Source organism: Eschrichtius robustus, chromosome 3 (assembly GCF_028021215.1).
Source record: "Eschrichtius robustus isolate mEscRob2 chromosome 3, mEscRob2.pri, whole genome shotgun sequence".
Classification (NCBI taxonomy): domain Eukaryota; kingdom Metazoa; phylum Chordata; class Mammalia; order Artiodactyla; family Eschrichtiidae; genus Eschrichtius; species Eschrichtius robustus.
In genome coordinates, this window is record NC_090826.1 from 133,115,632 (window position 1) to 133,133,826 (window position 18,195).

General features: G+C 34.8%; 1 protein-coding gene across 3 annotated transcripts in view; it reads right to left on the reverse strand.

The window, feature by feature from the left end:
• Positions 1–18,195, reverse strand: part of COP1 (COP1 E3 ubiquitin ligase) — a 273,507-nt gene that overhangs the window by 113,768 nt on the left and 141,544 nt on the right. For all 3 annotated transcript variants that reach the window (XM_068541298.1, XM_068541299.1, XM_068541297.1), the window contains 3 exons: positions 9,481–9,624; positions 7,021–7,129; positions 6,554–6,635 (listed from right to left, as the gene is read on the reverse strand). In XM_068541298.1, the coding sequence (XP_068397399.1) occupies positions 6,554–6,635; positions 7,021–7,129; positions 9,481–9,624 (335 nt within the window). The remainder of the gene's footprint in view (positions 1–6,553; positions 6,636–7,020; positions 7,130–9,480; positions 9,625–18,195) is intronic.

The window sequence follows — 18,195 nt, forward strand, 5'->3', positions numbered from 1 at the left end:
AGAACACTCCATCAAACAGCAGAGTATAGATTTTTTCAATGCACTTGGAATATGTACCAAGGTAGACTGTATTCTGGACCACAAAACAAATCATAACAAATTTAAAAGGATTAAAATTATATAAAAATACGTTCTCTAATTATAAAAGAATTAAGCTATAAATCGGTAACAGTAAGAGCTCTGACATTTTTTTAAAAAGATGGAAAATGTTAAAATATTTTAAAATAATTCTTAGCCAAGCAAGACAATCACAAGAGATATTAGATGTAATTTTATTTATTTTTATATTTTTATTTATTTATTTTTTGGCTGTGCCGTGCAGCATGTGGTTCTCTGACCAAGGATCAAACCTGTGCCCCCTGCAGTGGAAGCACGGAGTCTTAACCACTGGACCACTGGGGAAGTCACAGATGTAATCTTAAATTGAATGAAAAACATATTATATGAAAATCTGTGGGATCAGTTAAAGTAGTGCTTAAAGGGAAATGTATAACAAAACATATTTATATTAGAAAAGATAAATGCTCAAATCAATGACATAAACTTCAACTGTAACAACCTAGAAAAAGAAGAAATTAAACCCAAAGCAAGAAGAAAAAATTAATGGACAAACATCCATGAAACTGAAAACAGAAAAACAGAAAAACCAATAAAATCAGTTAGATATTTGAAAAGATCAATAAGATTGATAAACCTAACATCACACTGATCTAAGTACATAAATAATAAAAAAAGAAAGGACACAAAATACCAATTCCTGAAAGATACAAACTACCAAAGCTCACTCAAAAAGAAATAGATTAATTGAACAGTCCTAAATCTACTAAAGAAATTAAGTTCGTAGTTAAAACCTTCAAACAAAGAAAACTCCAGGACAGAAAGCTTTAATGACAAATTCTACCAAACATTTAAGAATTAAACAGTAACAATTCTAAATAATCACTTCCCTCCACCCACCCCACCCAGGGGTACACACACAGAAAAGGAAAATCATTTTAGGAGGCCAGCATTATCCTGATACAAAAAGACATTACAAGAATAGAAAAATAACCCTCATAAACATAGATGTAAAAATCCCCCCCAAAAAATTAGCAAATCAAATCTAACAATACAGAAAAGACAGATAATACATCATGACCAAGATGAGGTTTTTCCTGGAAATGTAAGGCTACCTCAAGATTTGAAAACAGATCATTACAGGGCTTCTCTGGTGGCGCAGTGGTTAAGAATCTGCCTGCCAACACAGGGGACACAGATTTGAGCTCTGGTCCGGGAAGATCCCACATGCAGCGGAGTAACTAAGCCCGTGAGCCACAACTACTGAGCCTGCGCTCTAGAGCCTGCGAGCCATAACTACTGAGCCCACAAGCCACAGCTACTGAAGCCCGCGTGCCTAGAGCCCATGCTCCGCAACAAGAGAAGCCACTGCAATGAAAAGCCTGCGCACCGCAACGAAGAGTAGCCCTCCCTTGCCGCAACTAGAGAAAGCCTGCGCACAGCAACAAAGACACAACACGGCCAAAATAAATAAAATAAAATAAATTAATTAAAAATAAAACAGATCATTATAGTTCATGATATTGAAAAACAATAGAATCATCTCAATAGATACAGAAAAAGTATGACAAAATTCAACATCCATTCATGATAAAAAATTCTCAGCAAACTAGAATAGAACCTCCTTAACTTGACAAAAAAAAAATGCCTAATGCAAAACCTAAATCTAACATCATATTAATGATGAAAGACTATAAGCTTTCCCCATAAGATCAGGAACAAGGCAAGGATATTTGCTGTCACCACTCTTGTTCTGGAAGTTCCTGCAAGTACAATAAAGCAAGAAAAAAAAAATGAAAGGCACACATGTTGAAAATGAAAAGGTATTAATGTCTCTGTTTGCCAACATGATTGGCCCAAGGAATCTCCACACATAATCTCTTAAAAGTAAAGAGTGCTTTAGCAAGGTTGTTGAAATGTAATTTATATTTAAAAAATCAATTGTTTTTCTATAAACCAGTAAAAAATGAATGGACATTAATATTTTAAAAACCATTTTCAATAGCACCAAATATTAAACTATTTAGTTGTAATAATGTGCAAGATCTGCATTCAAAAACTATAAAACAGGGCTTCCCTGGTGGTGCAGTGGTTGGGGGCCTGCCTGCCAATGCAGGGGACACAGGCTCCAGCCCTGGTCCGGGAGGATCCCACGTGCCACGGAGCAACTAGGCCCGTGAGCCACAACTACTGAGCCTGCGCGCCTGGAGCCTTTGCTCCGCAACAAGAGAGGCCACGATAGTGAGAGGCCCGCGCACCGCGATGAAGAGTGGCTCCCACTTGCCACAACTAGGGAAAGCCCTTGCACAGAAACGAAGCCCCAACACAGCCAAAAATAAGTAAATAAATAAATAAATAATTTTTAAAAACCTATAAAACAATAAAACTATGATAAGAGAAATCCAGAAAGGACTAAATATGAAGAGATAAACATGTTCATGGAATGGAAGTCTCAATACATTAAGATAACAACTCATCCCATATTAATCTATAGATTCAATACTATCTCAATCAAAATCCCAGCAGGATTTTCTGTAGGTACTGGCAACTTGATTCTAAACTGTTTATGGGAAAGCAGAGAAAGTAAAGAGCTAAAATCGTTTTCAAGAACAAAGATGAAGGATTCACACTAAATGATTTCAAGACTTAAGCTACAAATCAAGACAATGTGGTATAGTAAAAGAAGAAACACATAGATCCATGTAGAATCTAAAAAATGTCACACCCTTCTATCAGAAATGGACAGATTCAGCAAGCAGAAAATCAGTAAGGACACAGTTGAACTCAACAACACCATAAATCAACTGAATATAATTGATATCTACATACTACTTTATCCAACAACAGTAGGAGACACATTCTTCTCAAAGTCACATGCAACATTCATCCATTCTGGGCCATAAAACACACCTTAAGAAATTTAAAAGAATGGAAATCATACAATGTATTTCTTAGACCACAATGGAATTATACTTGGAGATCAAACAAAATGCTTCTAAGTAATACATAAGTCAAATAAAAAACCTCAAGTGAAATTTAAGAATATTTTGAACTAAATGAGAATGAAGATATAACTTATCAAAATCTGTGGGATGCAGCACTCAGAGGAAAATTTATAGCACTGAATGCAAATATCAGGCAAAGAAAAAAGATGCAAAATCAATAATCCGAGCTTCCAATTTAGGAAACTAGAAATAGAAGAGCAAATTAAATCTAAAGTAAGCAGAAGGGAAGTAATAAAAATTAGAGCAAAAGTCAATAAATTAAAATCAGGAAGTCAATAGAGAAAACCAATGAAACCAAAAGCTGGTTTGAAAAGATCAATTAAATCCATAAGCCTCAATGCAATCTGTAACAAAATCTCAATGAAGTTTTTTTGCAGAAATAGAATGAAATCCATCCTAAAATTTAAGTGGAATCTTAATAGACCTAAAATAGCCAAAACAATCTTGAAAAAGAAGAAAAAATAATGGAAGACTCACTTCCTGATTTCAAAACAAAGCTACAGTAATCAAAACAGTATGGTAGTGGCATAATGACAAATATATAGACCAATGGAAAAGAATAGAGTCCAAAAATAAGCCCTCACAGATATGATAAAATGACTTTTAACTAGGGTGCTAAGACCTTTCAATGGAGAAAGGACAATCTTTTCAACAAGTGGTTCTGGGAAAACTGGATATTCACATGTAAAAAATGAAGTCAGACCCTTACTTTACACCATATACAAAAGTGAACTCAAAATGGATCAAAGACACAAATGTAAGAGCTAAAACTGTAAAACTGTTAGATGGAAACATAGGCCAAAAACTTTATTACACTGGATTTGGCAATGACTTCTTGAATATGACACGAAAGGCACAGGCAACAAACGAAAAAAATAGGCAATTTGGAATTCATCAATATGAAAAAATTGTGTGCATCAAAGCACACTATCAATAAATCATATATAATGGATATTTGATAATCATGATAAGGGATTAATATTCAGAATACATAGAGAACTCTTAAAACTCAATAACAACAACAAAACCCAATTAAAAAATTGGCATAGGACTTGAATAAACCTTTCTCCTCAGAAGATATACAAATGGCTAATAAGCACATGAAAAAATGTTCAACATCACTATCACTGGGGAAATGCAAGCAAAGCAAAACCATAGTAAGATACCACTTCATACCCATTAAAATCATTATTTAAAACAAAAGGAAAAATAAAAGAACAGGTATTGGCAAGGATGTGGAGAAATGGAAATAGTTGGGTACTATTGGTGGGAATATAAAATGGTGCAGCCATTGTGGAAAACAGAATGGCAGTTCCTAAAAAAATTAAGTATGTATCATATGATCCAGCAATTCCATTTCTGAGTATATACCCAGAAGAACTTAAAGCAGGGATATGAAGAGATATTTTGCCATTCATGTTCATAGCAGCATTATTCACAATAGCCAAAAAGGGGAAGCAACCGAGTGTCTGTCCATCAACGAATGAAACAAAATGTGGTATATTCATAAAATAGATTATTTTTCGGTCTTATGAAAGAACAAAATTCTAACACATGCTACAACATGGATGAACCTAGAAGACATTATGCTAAGTGAAATAAACCAGTCACAAGAAACAGAAATTAGAAAGGTGATTGCCAGGGGCTGGTGAAGGGGGAATGGGGAGTTACTGTTTCAGTAAAACAGAAACAGTTTCTGAAACAGAGTTTCAGGTTTGCAATATGAAAAAAGTTCTATGGATTGACAGTGGTGAAGGATGCAAAACAATGTGAAGGTACTTAATGCCACTGTGCAGTGTACTTTAAAATGGTTTATTTTACGTGTATCTTAATACAATTTAAAATCAAGGGACTTCGCTGGTGGCGCAGTGGTTAAGAATCTGCCTGCCAATGCAGGGGACACGGGTTCAATCCCTGCTCTGGGAAGATCCCACATGCCACAGAGCAACTAAGCCCGTGTGCCGCAACTACTGAGACCACGTGCCACAACTACTGAAGCCCATGAACCTAGAGCCCGTGCTCCGCAACAAGAGAAGCCACTGCAATGAGAAGCACATGCACCGCAATGAAGAGTAGCTCCCGCTCGCCACAACGAAGACCCAACGCAGCCAAAAATAAATAAATTAAAAAAAATAAAATCAGTAAGTAATTAAAAAAAAATCTCTTCCTACTTAAATTGCTCTTCTTACTTAAATTACTTCTATTTTCCTGAGGAAGTACACAAGTATTCTCAATAAAGGCTACCCCACTCCAATATTTAAAAAAAAAAAAAAAGTTTAATTAATGAAACTTTGTATTCCAACATAAAAATGTCAATTGTAGCACAATGCTCTAAATAATTCAGAAATTTGAAGATAATTTCTTAAAGCAATTGCGAAGCAAAGTATTACAATCTATATATACTGTGGGTAAACAACTTGCTACTTTTTGATCTAAAACTTTTTGGGGGTCAAGCCAGTCATGTCATTTCCCTTTTACAGAATATGACAGCTCTATCATTGTGAAATAAAGTTTTCAATGGTAGAGCCACCCTTGCCTATCTATCCACTAGTCTGCAAGTTACATGTTGAAAAGAAGGAAAGGGCAAAGAAATTAAGGCTACTAACTCTAAGATAAAAGAAACTTGTTAACAGGGCTTTATAAATCTAATGATGAGAAGAACCAGGCCAAAACAAGACAGTGAGGTTAACAGAAAAGAATGAATAGTAAAGATGGATATACCAAAAAAAAATAGAAGAGAGAGGTCAATTAAATTGGCAGAAAGAGGGCTTCCCTGGTGGAGCGGTGGTTAAGAATCCGCCTGTCAATGCAGGGGACACAGGTTCGAGCCCTGGTCCAGGAAGATCCCACATGCCGTGGAGCAACTAAGCCCATGCGCTACAACTACTGAGCCTGCGCTCTAGAGCCCGCAAGCCACAACTACTGAGCCCACGTGCCACAACTACTGAAGCCTGCGTGCCTAGAGCCCGTGCTCCGCAACAAGAGAAGCCATGACAATGAGAAGCCCGTGCACCGCGACGATGAGTAGGCCCCGCTCACCACAACTAGAGAAAGCCCGCACACAGCAATGAAGACCCAACACAGCCAGAAATAAAAAATAAATAAATAAATAAATTTATTTAAAAAAAAAATTGGCAGAAAGAGATGTAGAATTTTTGCCTTGAAACATGATAAACTTCATTAAAAGATTTTGGTATGCACTCAGAATTTAATATAATTCAAAATACAGAGATGTCTAAAGTTCATTTCATGGTATATATAAAGGAGATGGTTATAAAAATGTCACAGTGTGGCATGAACCCAGAAAACATTATCATAATGAAGATGCAGCATATTCATTTTTCTTTCACTCCAAGAAATATAGATTTTTGTGCTTAGTAGATTATTTTTAGAATAATCAGTCATCACAAAGGATTGTTATGAGTTTCAATAAATATCTGCATCTCTGTCAGTAAAAGGAATTAAGTTGGGGGAGGGGACTGAAATAGTACCTTTTGCATCATCAGAACCCGAAGCCAAGAGTTTAGGATCCATCAAATTAAAGTCAACACTCCAACACCTCTTCTCATGCTCCTGGATGGAGAAGGAAGACAAAGTAGTCTCAAACAGAATATAGATCTTAAAATAAATAAAGCAAAACAAACAAACTTGATACCAATTTGTCACTATGGTGGGAGGGAAAAGAACTGGCTATGAAAACAAATGAGATGCAAAGTAGCTCCTAAACTTTTTATATACACATTTACAAAATTACTGCTTTTGGAAATTCATTTGATACATTCTACAAATGCAAAAAGTCTGAAGAGATGCTTCAGCGAAGCATCTCTTTGGAATTACGTAGGTATAGAAAATGCTAAATAATGACTTTAAATTTGTAACTATAAAACACATGAAGCTCTACAATTATTAAAAACTGAAAATGTGATTCTTAAACCAAGTAACTAGTATCCTTATTTACCTGATAGACCTTCGACCTCTGTCCTGTGAATCCATCCCATAGGATGACGGTGCCTTCATAATCACTGCTGGCTAACAGGTTCTTATGGTAACTACTCCAACTGATACAGCTGAAAGAAAGGAATACAGTTAAGCCTCATTTTACATAAAAATAAATAACAATGGGTACAAAGAATTTTGATGTGTTCAGAAAGATTAGAACCCTTTCAAAATGGTTTACATGAGTTCACAATCATTATTCTGCCCACAATACATCTGGGAAGAAAGGTATCAAATAATTCCCAGATTTTTCCATTGAAACTACCAAGTTATGACCTGTAACCACTTTTCACGCTCATCACGAGCTGGAAGATGGATATGATGAGCCTAAAGTTGCTACTGGCCATCCTTGATACGTGAGAAAAGCATGTCCGTAAGTGAAGATAATAGAGGCCAAGGGGGCACGAACATGCCATGGCAGAATGACAGAGATCTAATCAGACTGTTTAGGCCCCTGGATCCAGTTGTGCCCAATCATATAAACCAATAAACTGGTTTGAATTGGATTTCTGTATTTACACCCAAATCTTAACTAATATAAGTGTATGACTGAAATTTCAATTAAATGCATTTAACAGTTAGAATTAAACTTTTAACATTTATGGTTTCAGCTATTCTCAAATGTTTCAGAACTGAGAATGTGACATCTAAAAATACACTCTTTTGGTTAGACACATATGCACATCATGCATACAGTAAAGCTAATGTATATTAAAGAAAAAAGTCACCTAGAAAGCAAAGCAATTAACCTAGGTGATTTCCAAGCATTTGAACACAACGCTTTTTTGCTCTCTACTAGTTGCATTCATGCTAAATTTTAGGGGTTGGAAGAGTTCATTTGCAACTTTAAATACACTTATTAGAATTTCTGGGAGAAATTATATGGAACAGTTAAGAGCCTTGGATTTAGATAGACCTGAGCTTAAATTCCAGATCTGCAACTTACTAGCTGCGGCTTTGGGTAATTTAGTTCACTTTCACAATTGGTGTGCTCCAAATTGGTTTTAGGCAAGCTTACATATTGATCCTTTCAGCCCCAAGCCCATAGTTTCCAGCCTTGAACTGTTTCCTTCTCTTTATTCCAAGGTGCATACAGTACTGCCATAATTTTTACATATGTCAAGACAGAAAAGGTAAACCCTCTAATCCATATTTTCATTATAGTAACATTTACTTGATATGGGCCAAGTATTGTGCTGAGTGCATTATGTGGATTTACTTAAAGTACAATCCTATGAAATAGGTATTACTATTAGAGCCTCTATTTTATAAATGAGTAGCATGAAATGGTTAGGAGCACAGATTCTGGAACCAAACGACTTCTGTTTGAATCCTGGCTCCTCCAGAGAATAGCTGTGCAATCTTAAGCAAGTTAATGAACCTTTTTGTGCTTCAGCTTCCTTGTGTATAAAATGGGGCAACAACGGTCAGCTTAAGACAAAGCACTTAGGACAATACCTGCCACATAGGAATTCAATAAAGTTATGTCTTACGTTGTATTCTTTTCACTTAGGAATAAAGTATATAAACTAATAACTATAACAGATTCTCAATGATGAGCACCACTGATGAATGAGCACTACCAGCCTACCATTTTTATGAATTAGAAAACAAAAAAGAAAGCTATAACAAATAAAGACTACAACACTTCCTATATTATTAACATTATTAAAAGGAGCACATATACACACAGACTATATGTGTCATTCATCCAGATAAAAAAGGTACAAGGATGACTGGAAAATGTTCTAAGTTCTAAATAAATTTATTATCAAGTGATTTCCTTACATCACTCTCTTTTAAGCCAATGCCTATGAAAACAGGGAAGCTTGTTTTAAAAATACAGATTCTAGGATTCCTCCAAGATTTGGGGGTGGGGCGTGGGGCGGGGGTGGAGATCAGAAGCAGGGTCCAGTTTCTGCAGCCTTAACGGTACTCAAGATTTAAAAAGCACTCATTATGAACTCTAATCCCTAATACATGAAACTTAAATACTATGCCCTCATGAAAAGAAGCAAAATGTTCTTCTGAAGAGAATTCTTAAAACTGTAAACAATTATAATGTTTAGATATATGCATGCTAGAGGAAAAATTCTTGACTCTGAGACACTATTCATTGGGCTACAGTAATCCTTCATTCAATACCCCATGAAAGGCCATCTACAATAAAGACCTTTATTTGATTAAGTGAAAGAAAGAGGATTTTCATTTGGCAAAGAGAAAAACACTAACTACTAACCCCCACAGGGAAAAAGCAACCCACGTCTATAAAAAAGATATTCTGACGTATCCTCTGTACACAATTAAAGTGTTCACCATGAATGAGTAAGGAGTCTCACGAAAAAGTACCATAACAAACTCATACTAATTATAGATACTGTTATATACACACTGCATTATGCCAAGGAAATAATGTAAATACCTGATTTTGGAATTGCAGGTCATTTCATTTTCAGGGTAATGAATATCCACCGCATCCTGAATGACTGTGCCATATTCATAGACTTTAATCTTCTTTGTAACCCCAGCAATTGCAAAGTAGTCACAATCCCGGTCAAATTCAATACTAAGGGAAAAAGTACATATGTGGATCAGTAGGACTATCTACCTACCCTTGTGATGTTTACAGTGACAACATTTCAGAATTTGTTTTTTTCTATTTCTAAAGTGATTCTGTCTACAAGGATAATAGATCTACTTGAAATGACCTCAAATTGTACTAGGCCTTTTGTCCAGATTAAGTCATTATCAAGGCATATAAAATTACAAGTGGTGGAGAACTGTGCACAGCTACACAATTCTGAACCATAGATGGTTCTTGTGTTCCTAGTAACTTGACATGTTTTCAACTTGGCTTTAGTAACCATATTACAACATACCCAACTGTCAAGGCTAACAAGTTATACTGTAAAAGTAGTGAGGGAAGATTCAATAGTTTGGTATATTAAAAACACGTCAAAAGAGAATTGCCAATAAATCTTTTCATAAATTCTAGCTATTTCCCTTCCTACCATACAATGGGGATGATAGGATTTCACAATTTTTAAAGTTATTTTAATAAATAAATGAGTACACAAGCTGAATTACTGAAGCAATTAAGGAAGAGGTGATGACAAAAGGATAAAATACACATAAGAATGGAATCTTTGAATAATCATTGTTTCCCCCAATCCATTTCTAATCTCCCAATCAAATATGATCTCTCTGATTTATGAACCACAAACAAACAAGGGGAAAACTAAAAATCTCTCCAATTCAAGTTACTTAGGAAATTCACCCCTCTCTGACTTTTTAATACAAGTTTCAAAATAAGCTACTTCAAAGCAGAGCACAAGGACTTGGAGTCCTAAAAAAGTTGTTACATAATCAGCAAGAATACTAAGTGACCTAATGGAATTAAGAGTAAAATGAATCATCACATACATTATTTCTCAATGAGTTAACTATCTTTCTAGAAGCTTATTCATAAAATTAGAGAATACATAAGAATTCTTATTGATCTTCAACTAATTATATAATAATAATAAACATTCATTGACCACTCACTAACTATAACCACTGCACATATTAACTCATTTAATTCTCATCATAACTCTATGAGATAGGTATTAATTTATCCACATTTTACATATGAGAAAACTGAGGACTAGAGTTGAGGTAACTTGGCCAAAGCATCTTGTAAGTGGCTAAAATGATATGCTAGTACTCTGCATATTTCAAGCATTTACTAAATGCATATAAATACCTACATGACATACTTTTCTGCATAGATTAACTGTGATATCCTTTTACCAAAAAATATATAGTTAGTTAATAATATAGTAAGAATCTTTGCTAAGCTGATAATGAATAAGGAAAATAAGGACACGTTAAGAATACTTCCCATAAAAATACACTTTTAAATGCTCAGTTTTCATTATAGCTTTAAATCCTTCCTTAATTTTATAAATTTTTTAAAGGAATTTGATTAAATGTCATTGACTATTGCACAATTCAGCAAATGCTCCCTCCAATACAGTATGACTATGTAGCAATGCAATAGATTTATCTGTACAACAATTTCAGCTGAACTGCTGTCTCAGCTAATGTCATCTGCCCTGCGGACTCTAATCCAACATAACTGTATTGATGGCAACTATTCATCTATCCCAACTCAATTTATACTCACAGCCTCACGCCACAGAAGGAGAAATATTACTGTGTCTGTCAAAGGACAGAGTTATCAGAACTGAAATCCTATCCTTAACTTAGGAAATTTTGTTATGGCTGAGACTTCAAGGGAATACCAGTTATGTTATCTCTAAATACTTTTCCTCCTCCTACAAACATGCATGGCTAATAAGTCAAAAACATTCCAAATGTTGTACCAGTAAAAGTCAACATGCCACTTCCAAATTATTTGTTTTTAATACAAAAAAAGTTTAAACACTAACTTATTAAAATAAAAGTCAAAAGATACTGCAGGAAGAAAACTGGCATATAAATTAAAATGCTGTCAAAGGAATGGATTTGATGATATTAAATAAGTAATTGAGTCTATTATTTCTTCCTTTGCTACCCCGTTATTCAACACAGCTCTCTTTTTTCAACAAAGGTTACTTTTTAGCTATATCAGATAATTATTAACTCTCATACTAAAAAATTAACTTTTTGTTTTGACTTTACTGCTATTGTTTTCTTACATTCTGGTTATGTTTTCTTCTTAATATGTTAGTATTACAAGGACCTAGATAGTATCCTTTTTTAATATTCTACGATATTGAGGTTCTCTGTAGTTTAAAAACAAGATTTTAATAGAAATACTGATCAAAAAGTATAAAGAATAGTATTATTTCTAGTAAATTCTGGTTAAAAGGAAAAAGAAGACAAACAGCTTCCTTTAAAAAAAAAAATGCAAGTACTTCCACGTAATTAAGACTCAGAATTTAAGTACTTCCAAACATGAATCATTTGTTCCCAACCTCACACAGATTTAATCATATTTGTTCCCAAAGAAAACAAAGTTAGACTCTAGAAACAGATCATGGAATAACTCAAAAGAATAATGTAGTTTTCAGGTGCAGAGAGCTAATCCAAAATAGATGGGTTTTTATTTCACAATACAGTATTTCAACTGTTTTAATTTATGAAATCTGATAAAACAAACAAAAATAATAAACAATGATTAGTTAGGCTGAAATAAAAATGAAATAAAAGGTAAACAAATTAAAACATACTTGCTTGTGCAATGAAATTCAAAAAAGAACTGTAAGAAGTCTTGTTATACAAAATTCATTTCTGCTATCCACTATCACCAGTAATAAAACAAGTGGTTTATGAAAGTTAATTGTAATAATAAATTCAGTTTCATAGAACTTTTTAAATTTAAAAAATAAACATTTTGAAAAATTATATGAATGGGGACTTAATTAAACATGAAAATAAACTGCATTTGTCTTTCACACTTGGATTGTTTCAACTGTTTTTAAAAAGTGATTTATTTAAGCAGCTGTAAAATGTAATTCAGCTGTGGGAAACTGGCTGTATTCTTTGTCAAAAGGGCCATCAGTCACGTGATTAAGCATCAAGGCAACAGGCCACACAGGACACCTGATTAATGCATACATCTAGTACAGTGTAGCATAAAGCAATGTAAAGACGTCAATACCTCAAGAAGGGAATTTTGTCAGTATTCTCACTGTCATATTTTTTTGTAATTATAAAACATGTATTAGTGAACAAGGTGAATTAATATCCCTGAACACTAGAATCCAATTTATCAAAAGAAAATGTAAAGTGAGGACTTCCCTAGCGGTCCAGTGATTAAGAAGCCGCCTTCCAATACAGGGGACACAGGTTCGATCCCTGGTCAGGTAACTAAGTTCCCACATGCCGCGGGGCAACTAAGCCTGTGTGCCACAACTACAGAGCCCATGTGCACTGGAGCCCGCACGCTGCAACTACTGAGTCTGCACACTCTGGAGCCTGCGTGCCACAACTAGAAAGAAGCCCACATGCCACAACTAGAGGGAAGCCGAGCGCCGCAAGGAAGAGCCCACGTGCCGCAACTAAGACCCGATGCAGCCAAAAATAAATGTAAAAAATAGAATGAAATAAAAAATAAATAAAAAAAAAAGAAAATGTAAAGTGAACAAAGTTGTTAAAGGTCCAATTAATTACCATGTTAGTGTGCCCCAAGAGACAGGGGCTGCTATAATTTCAAGGAAACAAAGAAAGGTTCAGAAATGGCCTTTTTAATGAAAAGAGCAGAACTTTAAGGAACACAAACACAGGTAAAGTACATAAGAACTGAGGTTATTCAACTGACTTTCTTCCAAATCAATAGTAACTGTGAAAACTCCCATAACATAATTAACACTATGTGTCAAGCATTGTTTTAAGCACTTTACATAAAATATATTTAATCTTCAAATCTCTACTGTATAGATAAGGAAACTGAGGTATACTAACGTTAAGTAATTCGCTCAAAGTTCACTGGATAATTCTAAGTCAAGTCATCTAGTTTCAGAGTCTATGCTCTCAATCACTATGCAAAACTCCCAAACAAAAGGGCTAGTCTTCAAGGAACACACACAAAGGCAAGATAAACAGTAATAATAACATAAAATAATGGTACCTACTACATTTTATATATGATAGTAATGACATATCATAATTCATCCTGTGCAACAATTTAAATGGAGGGAGAAAAAAGAGCAAAGTAATGACATATCATAATTCATCCTGTGCAACAATTTAAATGGAGGGAGAAAAAAGAGCAAAGTAGCCTCACAGGGTTTATAATTAGTGGGAAAAATTTATTATTATTATTATTAAAATAAGCAAATGCCAAATGATAAGAACAAAACATGCCACAGGAATTCAAGGGTCAATGATTACGAAGGCCCACTGGAAGAAAATGGATGATGCTTGAATATTCTCATCCATCAAATAACCAGCGTGCCTGCTATGTGCCAAACACTGACCTAGCTGATGGAAAACCAGGACGTTAAACCAAAACACATTTGAGAAATTTGCAGAAAGATGCATTAACACAAACCTGGACTATTGCAATAGCCTCCTTACAAGTCTGCCAGTCCTGACTTTTACCTTTTCTAATCCATTTGAAGGACTGATAGTAGGTAACATTTCCTAAAACACAGCTCTATTCACATAATTATCTTCATTTACTACCATGAAAAATCCAAACTCCATTACCGAAGATCCTTCACAACCTGGCTTGAATCTTTTCTTAAAACTTATTTTATTTTTAAAAATACATATATGTATAGGCAATGGTTCAAAAAGCATACAGAGAAAAGCAAGTCTCCCTCCCAATCTTGCCAAATAAGCACCCGACTGGCCTCCCTAGAGACAATTAATAGTTACAGTTTGTGTATCCTGCTAGAGTTACCCTATGCATGAATAAGCATATGTGTATTCATATTCTTTTTTTTTAATTAAACACATTGGATGATATTTTACATACTGATTTGCACATCACCCTCTTCCCCCCACCCCTAATAGTATCTTGACAATCATGTCACATCAGTACATATTAGGGCTACCTCATTTTTCCCCCAGTGGTTGTACAGAATTCCAACATATGGGTATATCATAAATTATTTAACCAGTCTAGCAAGGAACATTTACTATCTAGTCTTTCACTGTTAAACAATGCTGCAATAAAATAAATACCCTTCTATGTGTGTCATTTTTCACATATGCAAGAATATCCTTAAATATACCTGGATTATGAAGCGCTAGGTCAAAAATCACATGCTTTTTAATATAGTTAAATAAAGCTAAACCTGTCTCCATCCAGATTAACACCACTAATAATTGCAATTTCGTCTCTGAATGTTCCATTTATTTTCTAAATCTAACTGAAACCCAGCTCCTCCCTGAAAATGCCGATTCCCCTAAAGCCCTCTCACGTTCCATGTCCAAATAGACTTGGAGATAAAGTCAGTGTCCTCCTTGCTATGCACAGCTTCTTCCAGCCATTCTCCCTCCTCCCTAAAACCTCCCAGGCTCAAAATCTCCTGTAACTTATATCATGCAATTTAATCCTTGTTACTCCTTCTACCAATCCATGAGTTCTTGGAAATTTTAACTTTCGGCTCAATATCACTCTCTCCAAATCTACCCTTGTCATAATTCTTAATCATTTCAATAATCACATAGATGATTATTCTAATACTCTAGTCTATCAGTTTCTTGACTTTCCCTTCTCCAAAGATCTTTTATTTGGTTCACTTCCATCTCACACAACCATGATCATACCCTAGACTTTTTGATTACCAATAACTTCATTCCCTCCATAATTTCAATTTATGACACATGGCTTTCTGACAACCACTTCCATTTGTTCCAGCTAACTCGCTGGCTCCAACAATCCTTCAGGCCTTTAAGCCCATGGGGACCTAAAAATTCACTGATTTTATCACCACTGTCCCTCCATGCCTTCCATATTCACTTTTTCTTTACCCACCACAAGTTATGTAGCCAATAATTAGGACTCCCTCATATATAACTCTGTACTCCTTTACCATTTTTAATTCTCTTATTTCTCATACCTAACTTCTTTGGCAAAACTCTAACCCTAGTTAAATCTAGCTCTCTACTCACTCTACGCTTGAATTGGCACAGTTGAACATGGCTAGAGAAAAAACATGTTCTCCCATCACATTTTAAATGCATGATCACCATCCTCAGGTGGAGCCCTAACACTGCCTAGGTTTATGGTAAATTTCCCTTGTCCCATATACTTTCCCATTTGCTTAAAAGAAAGATACATACTTTCTTCATTCTTCTCAAATTTCCCATATCTCTTTCCTCTTAATCACTCTCAACAGATTATTTCGCTCTCTAGTTTATCAAAAACAAACAAAAAAAAAGAATGAGAAGGTAATTTCCAAAGGCTACCACCATCACATCCTCTGGTCGTTGAGTGAAGGATCCACGCTCCTAGATCTGACCAACACGTCTACTTGTACACTAGATCCCAGCTTTGCTTGCCTACTCTAGGACTGCTTCCTCAATTCTCCACCTCTCTCCTGTATCATTCATTTCTTCCATTCTCTTGGATCTTTCCCATAAGCCTTTCAATATGTTTTCTTCCTTTAAGTGAAACACAAACAAAACATCTCTTCCAACCCTAATTCTGTTTAGCTACCATCCTATTCCTTTCCTTTCTGATTGCAGAAATTTACCAAAAGAGTTGTCCATACTCACTGATTCCAATTCCTCTCCTCCCTTTCCCTTTAACCCACTGGAATGAAGTTTTCACCTCCACCACTGAAAATGCTGTATCAAGGTCAACAGTGACCTTCAGTTTGCTAAATCTAATAGTCAAGTCTGAGTTCTTATCTTACTTGAATATCAGCAACCCCTGACTTAGATGATCACTCCATACTCCTCAACAGAGTTGACTTTTCTCCCACCTCACTGGCAGCTCCATCACAGTATGCATTGTTCATTCCTCCTCCTGTCTCCACTTTCACACTCACGTATCCCAGAGCTCAGTCCTTGTCCCTCACCTCCTTTTAATCTCCATGGACTTCTTTGGGGAATCGCATCTAATCTTGAGGCTTTAAATATATACACTAATGACTATCAAATGTTTATCTCACATACAAGACCTCTCTCTGCACTAGTGGTTCATGCCTACTTGACAGCTCCAATTTTAATGTAACAGGTGTCTTAATCTGTGCTAAAATGAGTTTTTGAATTCCCCATCAAAATCTTCTTCATCTTATTAACTAATCCCATCCCTCTTTTAATTAACTTTAACATCAAATCTTTCAGCCCAACCTTCAAAATACATACAGAATCTAACCACTTCTCGCTGCCACCACTCTCATCCAAGCTGCTATTATCCCATGTCTGTACTTTTATTAACTGTTTTCTTCAGAATTTTCCCAAGCATCTTGTAACTATATTTTTAACACCAACTTATTTCCAAAAAACAAAACAAATATATCCTATATGATATTTTCATGGCAATCATGTTAAGTTCATACACTAATTAAGGAAAACAGTATTTTTGTGATGCTTAGCCTTTCCATTTAGGCATATCCTCTATCTTTCCTTTGTTCAAATTTTGCTTCCTCAGCAGTATTTTAAAATTTTTCTTCTTTTAGATCTCCTACATTGCCAGTTAGGTTTATTATTTTCTATTTGACAACTTTCCCTAATTTTCCCATTGTAATTAGCCTGTGTGGAGTTTTGTCCCTTCTACAGCCAGTTCAGGTTATCTACATTGCCTACAAAATAATCTCTGTCATTTAAGAACCCAAGATTATTTGCAAAAGATTTCAGCAAAGTAGTTCCTTATGACTTTTTCTTTCAGTGTACCTGTAGTTATTTCCTTAGTTTCAATTCTTATTTCATGTACTTGAAGTTTCTCCTAGTTTTTACTTGGTTAGGCTAACATGCATCTTTTATTTCTTTTAAAAAGTTTGTTGATTGAAAATCTTTTTTTTTTAATAATTCATTCATTTTTTTCACATTTACCTTATTAGTTTCCTTCTAGTTTACTTAGGTTTATTTTGTTCTTTCTCTAACATCTTCAGTTAAATGTTTAATTTATTTTCATACTTTCTTCTTCATTAGTTAAGAACGTAAAACAAGAAATTTTATTCTGAGCACTTTTAGCTGCATCCCATAGGTTCAAATATATAAAAGCTTCACCAAAGTGGCTTCATTTCCACTTTGACTCTAGAGTTGCCAAAATAGCTTTTAAACTTCTATGTGGTGGGTTTTTTTCTGTTTTCTTATTGAGTTATAAATGTCTCATCTTACTGTATTGTGATCAGAGAATGCTGTCTCTGCTATTTTTATTTTCTGTAATTTGACATTTGATATATCACTCTGTACATTTTTTAATGTCCCATGGACATTTTAAAAGAAGTCATATTCTTTATACATGTTTGTATATGTCTTCTAACTTGTTATGTTATTTAGGGCTTCTATAGCTTTATTTTTAGTCCACTCAATGTCTGGCCTGTCATGAACTAAGATCTGATCTGATTTAAAGTCTCATACAACTAGTGTTTCTATTTTGTCTTACAGTTAACAAAGAAATTTTCCAATGCATAATGATATTTACAACTACTTAAACTTCATCATGGACTGAATCTTGATCATTATGAAG